Raw genomic sequence first — 11,558 nt, 5'->3', positions numbered from 1 at the left:
GCCGGTCGCGTGACCGCGCCACGTGACCGCCCGGCGCACATGGCGGCGGAGGGCGGGTGGCGCCCAGCGGGCGGGGGAAGGCGGCGGCGGCGGCGCCGAGAGGAGGAAGAGGCGGAAGGCGGTGCGGTGCTGCGGAGGCTCCGGGAGGCGCGGTGAGTGCCCCGGTCCCAACCCGTGCGTCCCTCCCCTGGGCCCCGCTAACGCTGCGCTCTCCCCGCAGGAACGATCTGCTGAGTTCCGGTTTCTGGGCGGCGAGCGCTGGTGCGTGCGGGGGCACCGGGAGGGAGAACGGGCCGCTCCCCTTCTTCCCCCGCCGGGTCTGACGCCTCTCTCCGTGCCCGCAGGAGCTGTGCGGGCCCCGCTGGGTGACACCACCGAGCCGCCCGCCCGCTGCGTCTGCTACGGCCTGGGGCGGTTCAGCTGCTGCCCCGCCGCACGGCACCAGTTGGCCTTTCTGCTGCTGCTGCTGGAGGAGCTGGGGGTGAGAAAGGAGGGGAACCGGGGGATGGGGAACCGGGGAGTGGGGAACGAGCCCCCGCTCCACGGCTGCCCCTCTCCCCGCAGGTGCCGCCGAGCCGGTGCTCCGTGTTCGACCCCGCGTTCTCGGCCCAGGAGGCGGCCACGCTGGCGGAGCTGGGGCTGCGGCTGCTCCCGGACAACGAGGTGAGCGGGGACCGCGGGGCTGGACTCCCATCCCCGCTGCTGAGGGGTTCCCGGGGCCAGACCGCCCCGGGATCCGAGGAGGGAGACACCGTCCGGCCTCCGGTGCCAGACGGTAACGGGAGGCATTGGTTTCCCCGCAGGAGGGGAAACATGGCATTGAGGGATCGGCCACGCTGTTTTACATGGTGCACTGCGGGAAAGCCCTGTACAACAACCTCCTCTGGAGGAACTGGTCCGCAGGAGCACTGTCCAAGATGGTCATCATCGGGAACAGCTTTAAAGGAATCGAGGAAAGGTGCGTGCAGCCCCGGCAGGGAAAGCTTCTGGTGCCTCCAACAGCCTTTTCCTCTCCTTGCTTTCTTCACTCTTTTAGTGCTTCTAACAATGATTTCCATGTTTTGCTCATTTTTCGACTTGCTGCCACATTTGCAGTCATCAACCATCTGTCCCGCACCCCCGCTTGGAAGAGCTTTCTTCATTTCACACGAGTGTCGTGTCTAATACTGTTTCCTTGTGTTATTCTAGATTATTGTCAAGAATATTGGAGAGAGATTATTCTTACATAGCAAAGGTATGAGCCACTAGCGTTTTAACATTTTTGGTTTTGTGTTGACAACGCACATTTTGATGAGAAAGGAAATTAATTGCAGTTGGAAAGAAGAGGGTGGTTATTTTAAAAACTTTTTTTTCCTGGCTGCTACACTATAAAAATGAATTGCTTTAGGATCATTCTACGTTGCCTGCAGAACACAGTGCACGCAGGGGTTGAGATTAACAATACCGTCCTCATCTTCACTGACTCCTTGTCTGAACTTTACAGAAAGGTTCTTCTGCATCATACATAACTCTTTCCCCCAAATGCTCTTTAGGTCTTGAAAGGGACAGAGGAAGTGGCACTCCCAGCCCACCCTCAGTACCTCGACACCTTTAATGACACCTCCATCCACTGGTTTCCCTTGCAAAAACTGGAGGAACTCTCCCCTGAGGTCTGGGACTTTGTGGAGGAGCCAACGTACGAAGAATGTGAGATCATCAGAAAGGAGGACGGGGCTGACCAGTGCAGTCCCGCTGCCATCGAGTCCTGACCGCTCCCTCTTTTCTCATGGCAGCTTCTGTGCAGCCGAGATGAAGCTCAAGTACTGACAGTGTCATCGTGCTCTGCCAGAAGTGACAGCACTCGAACACTGAGCATGATGGGACATTTTTGTATCTTAATTATTTAATAAAAAGTAAAGCTGTGCTTTGACTTTAAATACAGTGAACAAATTTAACTATAACCTGCCTTTTAAGCCATCTGTACTGCACCATCCGTCTTTTGATCCCCTTCCCTTTCATGCACAATTCAAAGCCTTTGCATGTACTGCACACATTTTGAAGCATCAGGAAGGGGGAATTATTTGAGAGGGGTGTGTAGTTGACAATACTGGTGTCTAGTTCCAAATGCAGGCTTAGAAAAGCTTTCTCACAGGCTTCAGCTGTCCAGTGCTACTGAAAGCGGCTCTTTAGCTGTTCTTCTGTGAAGAATCGGGTCATCTCCCTCGAGGGGGGAAAAAAAGCCTCGCTTTCCCCCCCTCACCTCTGCCCTGAACTGCTGTGGTCCCACAGCACATGTTCTGTGAATTTGCTGGGACAAATCCCCCCTCTTGCAGCTCTGCGCTGACAGGGCAGAGGGCACCAGGAGCGGTTGATGGCCTGTGGGCTAGCAACCAGGCTGAAGAGCCACCATCACACCTGAAGAGAGATGGGACAAGTCCTGTCTGCGTGCAGCAGAAAGGAGCCCACTGCGCAGCACGCAAGGAGAAGCGCTAACATCTCTGTCGCTGGAGACCTTCAGGACTCAGCCAGACCAGCCCTCACTCATCTCTTGTTGGAGCAGAGAATCACCTCCTGTGGTCCCTTCTGCTGATAAACCTCTGTCATGGCTGGCAATTACCCAAGTGTCAGAACTGCTTGTTCCTCCCTTAAGACCAACTTCCAGGTGTAGTTTCACTTCTTGACGCTGCCTGAACTAGTGTTTTTTCTAGGAAAAAAATCCTGGCATACACCTACAGTTTCACTCTATTTACAAATCTGTAACTTCTTTATTCTAAGACAGTTACGCTAAAAATGTTAGCAAGATGGTCTTCACAGTTCGAAGCGGGGCCTCACTTAGCCATGTCAATGAGACTCTGGAGCGAGGTTGGCACCCAAGTCTTTTCTCCTTGTACAAACACAACACCTCTGTCAATATAAATGACAATCCGTCCGAACGTATACAACTGTTTCCCTTCGTGCCGCTTTCCAATCACAGGCATGAAAACGATGTTGTGCTCCTCTGCTTTTGTCTGAATTAGGTCCTTAAAGTTCATCGGCACAGAGCTGGCGGCCATGCCAATGCCACGCTGGGCCATATTCTCAGCCTCCCGACGCTCCTGCATGGCTTCGTACTGAAAGTCTTTCCTCCGCTCGGTGTGGGTAAGGTAAGCGATGTTCTCTCGAGCGCCTGGCTGCATGTACCCACCTGTTTGGAGAGACAAAACACGTGAAAACAAGGTGCCAGTCCCTTCCTGCTGCAAGGTCTATGGGTAAACTGCAGTCTAGGACACAATCAATGAATAATTCTCTGAATCCTCCTTTACACGTTCTAATTCATTCGATTTTATACTGTTATTGCTAATGCAACATAGACTATCTGGGTGAGTTGGAGAACTGCAGCAGAAGCAGCAGGATTTGATACAATCCCAAATTGTATCCGTGCATGCACAGGAGCGGAGGATGCTGCACTGCTACTGCCAACGGAAAAATGTGAATGATAAAAAGAACAGCAACAGAAAAATACTCCTCAAAGCCAAAACCTGGCCTTTGGTCACCACAGGCCACGGCTGGGTTACAAACGGTGATTATTGCAAAATCAGGCTAAGGATGGAGCAGTACCATACTGTAGGAAGCAGCACTGCATCAGGAGCACTTACGCTATCAGCTCCTGTTCACTTTTTGGCCGCATGACTGTCATGCCAGATGTTCCTCAGAAGGTGAATTCCTCTTTATGTGATGCTTGCCTGCAGTTGTTATCATTTTACCACAGAAATAAACATAACACTTAAAATGTGCCTCAAGGAATTCTCCATGTTTCTTTCCCCCTCCTTTTCTCCCTACCCGTCGGGGGATGAAATGGAGAGAGAATTGAGCGAGCGACTGCGTGCTCCTTGCTGCCAGCTGGGGTTAAACCACAAAATACACTATAATCAGGCAAGGCAGAAAAAGAATCGGTTGCTTAATGGCACAGGCAGCCAGTCACCAAAAAATCTGTTTCTGCTTCAGCGAAGCACAGACAGTTATTAATTAGCACCTTACAGGTGTTATTTATGGACACCGCAAGGCGAAGCACAGTTTGAATTTCACTGCTCATGGGAGCTGCTACAACGCCGATTAGCAGGGCCATGCCTAGATACAAACTCACAAGAACCAAGCATTGCTGTACTGCCATCACAGCAAGCGGAGCCATCACCATAAGCCACCTACCAACACTGGAAGAGACAGCCCGGTTCATGATATCAAGAGCTTCATTAAATTTGTCTTTGATCGATGGATGTGCTAACACTTGGTCTGAGAACATGGACTTCCAACCCAAGTACCACTTTGTAATCTCTTCGTAATTGGGGCTGTTACTAAGCCAAGAGCACAGCACCTGCAAAACAACGCGACAGATGAAATGCAGTAGGGCAGGTACATTTATGGAGGAGAATCCTTATTATAGCTTAGTTTATTTCGGAGCTTTCAGTAAAAGAAAGGACCGTGACAGTCTTAAGAAATAGCCTGTTCTGATGTGTATGGAGTTAGGAGTGGAAATCACCCCATTTGGTAGTTAAACCGTTTCAGCAGTGGGGCAATTTCGAGGTAGGAGTCACTAAAACACTTCACAGAGAATCAAGCCTGCTTACTCAGCCTTAATAATTTCTCACCTGCAGCCACTTTGGGAAGAAGTGTTTCTCCAGCAGCCCAACAAGACTGGAGACAGAAATCATCCCCTCCCAGTCAATCACCCAGTAGAAGGCATCCATGTGCTGCTGGTGAGGGTTTATGATGAGTTCATTCAAACACATCCCTGGAAAAAGGGGGAGAAGAGTCAGAAAAGAACTTGACTTGCAGTTTTTCAGTGCCCTGGCCTATTTCACTAGCAACACACATGATCTGAAGAGCACCTGCATGGCATACTATCCTCAGGGACATTCAGGATCTTTAAACTGGCTGATCCCTGCCACCAAAACAGCGCGCTTCCATTTCCAGCGACTACAATTTGCTGCTAGAACGGAGAAACTTAAAACATCTGACTTTTACTTTTTTTGGACTACAGGGCCTTTTAGCCAGTTTGCATAGCTGAATGGTGAATTACAAAATCTCATGGCGAAAACATTAGCATAGACCAAAGAATACAGGAGTAACAGAGAGATATTGTATAGCTTGGTACTATCTGACAGCTATCAGATATTCCTGTCAGCTGAAGAACAAAAGAATCCCATGATTTAGAAAAATAAGATGAAAAACATTGAGAATAATCAGAGCACTTCCCAGCATTTTCTAAAATGTCTGCCTCTGAAAAAAATGCATGGTACTAATAGCAGAAAAGAAGATGCAAGCTTGGTCTAAACTTACTAATAATATTCTTTGAAGTAACACTGGCAACCATGTTAACGTGTATCTTTTCTAGACCTAAGGGGGAAGGTGAAAACCAGCAGATCCCAGAAATTCAGCACTGTTAAGCTTGTCTCACCTAGTTTAGGCACGATGTTTTTCACCATGAAAGCCTCCCATGACCCAGGTGTGAACACATCTTTCCAGGGCTGCAGGATAAGTTTGGCGGAAGAGTCACTGGGATGCCACTTCTGCAGTGCATTCGCCAGCTTGTTTCGGATAGGAGAATACAGCGGCTCTAATCGCGCCTGCATCAGGGGAAGCCAGGGATGGATCCAGGAATGGATTGGGACTGTGTCTGTTAAAGGATTCCAGCTTTCAACCTTAAGGTAAGATAGAAAAGATTAAAATAAGTGCACTCGTTAGCAGTAAGTCCTGCCGGATGCAAAAAGAGCCATAATGCAACGCCCTAACTCCTAAATGCATCGACAGAGGCAGCAGACCAGCATTTCAGAAGTTGTAGTTGACTGCAATTCAAATACTGGTTCAGAGCACGGTTTCATTCGAATGCAGCTCTCACCTTACCTCTTTCTGTAGCTTGGGGAAGATGAGCTGATCAAGAATGTTATCCAGTATCCAGACAGGAATAACGTTTACCCAGCTATCCAAGAAATCCACCATCGATCCACAGTTCCTCGGTTGCCACTGCGCCACTATGTTTCTGACATATGGCATCCAGATTTCCCACATCAGTCTGGAAAAAAAAATATAAATAAATCAAAGTTAAACTTAAAGCTATAGCCCGAGGCCCAAATAAACCAAATGGTAACTGTTATTTAAAAGCTACTTCTTTTTATATAGCTGACAGCTGGATTCTAACAGACACATCAAAAGAATCATCTGGAAAGCATGCTTGTATCCATCACAGAGGAAGCAGCACTTGAAGATGCTGCACAAAGTACAACTCATTTGCTCTTTACCTGTGAAAAGCATCTGTTGACAGGTCCTGCCCACTGTGTGATAACAGCTGATCGTTTTCCAAAAGGTTCTTCCACTTGGCTATGATCTCTGTGCCATACGTACAGTCCTGGAAATGGTAAGGCATGAGCAGCCTTTATCCTTTTTTCATTAATTTCAGCTGGTACGTACAAAGAGCAGGCTGATGGTATGCTTGGCTACAGCTTTCTCACACACTCAAAAGCAAGCTAGGAGCTTGCAGCTGTGATTAGTAAAGTCCCACAGAAGGAAAATCCCACTTTATGGATTTAACATACATCCAGGGAGAAAACGGATAGTCTGAACTTTTTCAGATGTACAGACAGAGTTCAGACTCTTACCTATCACAGCCCTGATGGCATTAAGAACAGACAGCGCCTATCTGACTACACGAAAGACAGACCTCTCCTGCTTTTGCTAAAAATAACAACTACAGACTTTTTCTTCCCAACACCTATGAAAGGGATTGATTTTAACCTTACAAGCTCCTAAGTTGTTAGCCACTTTGCAGAACAGTAACCTTCAGTCATAGCAAATGTCTGAGAGCGGGTGCAGAGTGGGGTTTTGTTTTGTTTTTTTTCTTTCTCTCCAGACTGATCAGAAATTGGGGGGGAAGTCAAGATAACAAAGACTACCTAAGCCATCAGGAATGAACTGCAGATAAATCAAACTAATACACACCTTGAGGGGATCCCAGTTCTTGAAGTAATCTTTCATGAGAGGATAGACTATTGCTACTGCCAGGTCTACTCTGTCAGACATTCTGTACTCTTCATAGTATTTGTCTTGAAGCGTCTCAAAAATCTTTGCACACTCATCCAAGGTTAAGGGATTTTCACAACTGGGCTGCATCCGCCTCTCGCACTCTTCCACCATCTCCAGCACCTTGCTGAGATTGCTAATTGCCGTCTCCTCGTGCGAGAGAACTTCAGACATCTTCTGTATCTCATGGGTCAAGTTGACAACCATGTCCCTCTCGTACTGCAGCTGCCGGTCGTTCTGGATGATCTCCTGCTCTGTGATGTCAATGAGAAGTTGCAAGTTGTGCTCCAGCTCAGGCAAAGCAAATCCCTGGGGCTTGGAGTCTTTGCCCAGTGGCTGCTGAGGACTGTCATCCGGGATATTGTGCTTGTGGCTAATTTGACTGTAGCTGTAATAAACCTTTTGTTCTCGGCCTGTCATGTCTATAACCTTGCAACAAACAAGAACAAAACACGTCTCAAAAAAATTTGTATTTTGTATTTTAAAAAGGAGGAAATCCCTTACTCCAAATTGAAAACTGGAGATTTCCAAGTACTGTAATTGCTCCAGCAGGCTACTAATACACACTGGTATTCTGAATGAGGCAACTAGGGGTTGCCTCCAAAAAGGCCTATGCCAGACATGAGAAGTTAGAATGAATAAGAAACAATTTGGAATCAGAGCTCTTCTGAGCTCAGTTTTATCATTTCACTGAATAATTCTACAAGCAGTGATGATGCAAGTAGTATACTATTCATTATTGCACAGAAGTCGTAGGTACTTTTATACTTTTTTTAAAGGTATACTAATTTTACATGAATAATTTTATTAAGCGCATACAAGACAAATCCCTTACTGTCCCTTTTAGGTAGAAGATGGTTCAAACTATGTGTTTAGTTTCACAGTCCCAATAAGGACAACCGTACTTTCAGAAGTGGATAAGCGTTTCATCTATGACAAATGTGAAACAATTAAACTTGCAATAAAAAAAAAACCCCAAAAACAAACTACCCACATTTAAGGTAATTTGCATTTTTCTGAGGCCAGAGAACTTGCTTAAAAACAAATCCAATATTCTAGATGACACAGTGGCCTATTACATGACTCAGTGATGAGTCTCAGGCCTTGATTTTCATGAGGCTGCAGAGGGACAGTTCTTAGAACTGGCTTCTATTAAGGCTACCAATGGCGAAAAAGCACTCACAATACCAAAGTGGACAAACTGTTTCCTAGAGATGCCACCTCTTGCGTTAGGAACCTTACCTTGACTTGAGACAGCTCCTTCTGAGGGGCTGAAAGCTGCTTGCTGATCCTGCCCTTGGCTTTCAGTTCTTCTACTGTCTTGTAGCTGTATTTGGGCTTTTTCTTGCCTCCATTAGGATCCTTCCGCCACTGACTGAGCTCTTTTTGAAATTCCTGAACAAAACCAAAGAAGAGCTGTGGTTGCTGCTCTTTGTCACACCCCAAATTTGCCTCTGTTTTCTACAGGAAAAGGAAGAATGCTGTACAGCAAAATAATTGGGAAAGCGGTAAAGCTCAGTGACAAATCAGCTCAGATGCTGTGGTCCAGTCAACCACCCTATTCTAATATTAGAACAGAATTTTGGACATACAACACAACAGGGAAAGAGATATACCAGGAATCATACAAATACCTCCTCAGCTTCTTCTTCCGAGTCCACAACAGGAAAGTCTTGCAAAGACTGGCTGGTTCTTTCAGAGCCATAGGCCCCCACAGCTCCTTTGCCTTTTCTTTGTTTGGCCTCGATTGGATTGATAATACCTGAGAGGACGGTAGTTAGATCAGAAGGAGCAGTTTACTGAGAGAGAAAAGCAAGTACTTTTCTACAGTACCCTAAGTTATCAATAAGCACAAATATCCAGCCTGGTATTCTGCCTCTATCACTATTGCATCTTCTACCACTTCGCTAATTTCTTAGTGGCTATAACGTCACTTAATTCCAGCACACACCAAAAAAACCAAAGCAAAGTATTATTCACATCTGCATTTCACTGCTTTTTTATTCCATCACATAAAATAACATCTCCTTTTCTGTGAGCTGACTACCTTTGGAATTTATCTCCCTTTTTTCTCTTGCAAAATAAGAAGAGTATAAAATTTGCCTACAGTAATTTAAACACAACTGAACCTTACCATAAGGACCCAGATCATTTGCATGAGATGTAAGAAGACAAGAACCAAGTTGTAAGTCATCTGGAGATGGCAGTTATTTAAAGAATACAATCTCTTCTCCAAATTACTAGTTAACAATAAACAACCAAACACAGTACCTTGAGCATTCTTCCCGAGACCTCTTCCAGGGACGTAACCCATCTTCTGGAGAAGCTTCTGCCCAATCCCCTTAGTGTGTCTCTCCCAGCTGCCAAAATCCACGAAAGATTTTGTCCCTCCTACAAAGCCTTTCTGACTAGGCTTGAAATTACCACCCTGTTAAAACAAACAAAAATCCCACACAACCTTAAGGCACCGTACTAACCAAGCTCTGCATAATTTCACTTGTCAAAAGGAAGGTTCATCCCAGAAGCGATACAGTTGTCACCACACTGCACAGCTCACAACGTCGTGACTTATGCATACACATAAGCTGCCTGACATCTAAGGAGTTTCCTGAAAAAGAAAGTCCTGACCAGCTGCCAGTTTTATTAGAGTCTACCACTGACTTCAGCTGAAGCCGATTCCCGATTCTTCTGTGTAGGGTAAAGGAAAATAAGAGTTTGAGTTTTAGGGTTTGATTGACCTAGATTTGTCATCCTGTTCTGTGAGATTGAAAAAAAAAAAAAAAAGTCTTTGAAAGGCAGTAAACTATACACATTCTTTTATTTTAACCTCAAATAACCCAAAGGAATATAAAGGAAGATAACAGGGCCTAAAAGGACTGATGTTCCCAAGGACACACAATGATACATCAGAATAGCTACAAAACACAAAGGAAAACACCTCCCTTAATGGCATGCTGTCGTATGTGGTTCTACGATTTTAATTATTTCTCCCCTTCCTTTACTGCTCTATTATTGTTTTAGCATCTTTAGAATACAGCCTAAGTTTCATAAATACATTACGCAGAATCGAAAACTTCATAGATAACTCACTGTTTTTAACTTCTTCGGCACAAACTCTTTTGGGATTTCTTCCTGCTTCACAGGCTTTTCATCCTCATCAGAGTCGTCTTCTGACAGATCCTCAGCTGCTGACTTTTTCAGCCCGGCACTGATGAAGTTCACAGGGGCCGAGTAATCCCTAGAGCTACACCAAAATGAGACTTGTGAGTGAATTATGTTCCAGTGGACCAGTGCGCATCCCTGCACGAGCCCAGGGATTACTATGCTTTAGATTCCCCCCCTTTAAAATGAAACATTAAAAACTGATGAGCAGTTCAACACAGTTTTTGTCAGAAAATAACTGTTCTTTCCCCCTGTTCAGCGAGGACACACTTGCACAGGCAAAGTTATAGAATCATAGAATGGTTTGGGTTGGAAGGGACCACAAAGATCATCCCTTTCCAACTCCCCTGCCCTAGGCAGGGACATCTCCCACCAGACCAGGTTGCTCCAAGCCCCGTCCAACCTGGCCTTGAACCCCCCCAGGGATGGGGCAGCCACAGCTTCTCTGGGCAACCTGGGCCAGGGGCTCACCACCCTCACAGCAGAGAATTTCTTCCTGAGATCCAATCTAAATCTACCCCTCTTCCAGTTTACAACCATTCCCCGTTGTCCTATGGCTCCCCTCCCTGCTCCAGAGTCCCTCCCCAGCTTTCCTGGAGCCCCTTTAGGGACTGGAAGGGGCTGGAAGGTCTCCCCGGAGCCTTCTCTTCTCCAGGCTGAACCCCCCCAGCTCTCTCAGCCTGTCCCCACAGCAGAGGGGCTCCAGCCCTCCCAGCATCTCCGTGGCCCTAAGTCCCCACAGGCAGCTCTGTGCGCCCCACGGCCGCCCCGAGGGCAGCCCCTGTCCCCGGCTAGGCTGTTCCGGAGGACGTTACAGCCTCAAAACCACCACGAAGCGCGGCAGCCGCCCGAGCCCTGCCCCCGCGGCTCCGCGGACCCACAACCAGGGTCCGCCAGAGGCCCGGCCCTGGGCGAGAGGGGACGGCTCGGCCCGGGGCCCCCCTTCCCCCCGCCCCCAGCCCGTACCGCTTGCCGCCGAAGCTGGGCCGCTCCTCGTCCGAGTCGCGCTCGGCCCACACGCCGTAGGTGGCCTCCTCCTTGGTCTGCCTGTGGCGCTGCCGGTGGGGGTTGAACTCGTTCTGGAGGTCCCAGTCCGACACCTCGAAGTTCTCCATCTCCACGCCATCGTCCCCGTCCGTCCCGTACAGGTGCGACATCGACATGGCGACAGCGGGGACGCCCCCAGCCCGACCCACACACCGACACCCCGGTACCCGCTGCCCGCCACCGCCGCTTCCGCCCGGAAGTGAATCGTCTCCTTCCGGTGGCGCACCACCGGAACCACGCCTACAACCATAGAGTTGGAAGGAGCGGCCGCGCTAGGGCCTCGCGGGCAGCGTCTCCTCTATGGTTTGGCGGCCCGG

General features: G+C 48.0%; 2 protein-coding genes across 2 annotated transcripts; one reads left to right on the top strand and one right to left on the bottom strand.

Moving 5' to 3' along the window:
* The first annotated feature begins 3 nt into the window (after positions 1-3).
* SRRD (SRR1 domain containing) lies at positions 4-1,940 on the top strand. Its single transcript, XM_054219062.1, has 7 exons — positions 4-152; positions 221-261; positions 345-481; positions 565-663; positions 804-958; positions 1,189-1,234; positions 1,533-1,940. The coding sequence occupies exons 1-7, from the start codon at positions 40-42 to the stop codon at positions 1,746-1,748; spliced, it is 807 nt and encodes a 268-aa protein (XP_054075037.1). The 5' UTR covers positions 4-39; the 3' UTR covers positions 1,749-1,940.
* A 774-nt stretch (positions 1,941-2,714) lies between these two features.
* Positions 2,715-11,452, bottom strand: TFIP11 (tuftelin interacting protein 11). The gene is made up of 12 exons (XM_054219025.1): positions 11,161-11,452; positions 10,123-10,276; positions 9,304-9,460; positions 8,667-8,794; positions 8,275-8,427; positions 6,952-7,461; positions 6,255-6,361; positions 5,860-6,028; positions 5,414-5,657; positions 4,605-4,747; positions 4,165-4,330; positions 2,715-3,163 (listed from the first exon to the last, which is right to left on the bottom strand). Exons 1-12 carry the CDS (start codon positions 11,355-11,357, stop codon positions 2,808-2,810), a joined length of 2,484 nt encoding a protein of 827 aa, XP_054075000.1. The 5' UTR covers positions 11,358-11,452; the 3' UTR covers positions 2,715-2,807.
* Positions 11,453-11,558: the final 106 nt, after the last annotated feature.

The sequence above is a fragment of the Rissa tridactyla genome, chromosome 13, assembly GCF_028500815.1.
Source record: "Rissa tridactyla isolate bRisTri1 chromosome 13, bRisTri1.patW.cur.20221130, whole genome shotgun sequence".
NCBI classification, from domain to species: Eukaryota; Metazoa; Chordata; class Aves; order Charadriiformes; family Laridae; genus Rissa; species Rissa tridactyla.
Note: the sequence above shows the minus strand (reverse complement) of the source record. Positions and strands in the feature narration are given on the sequence as shown.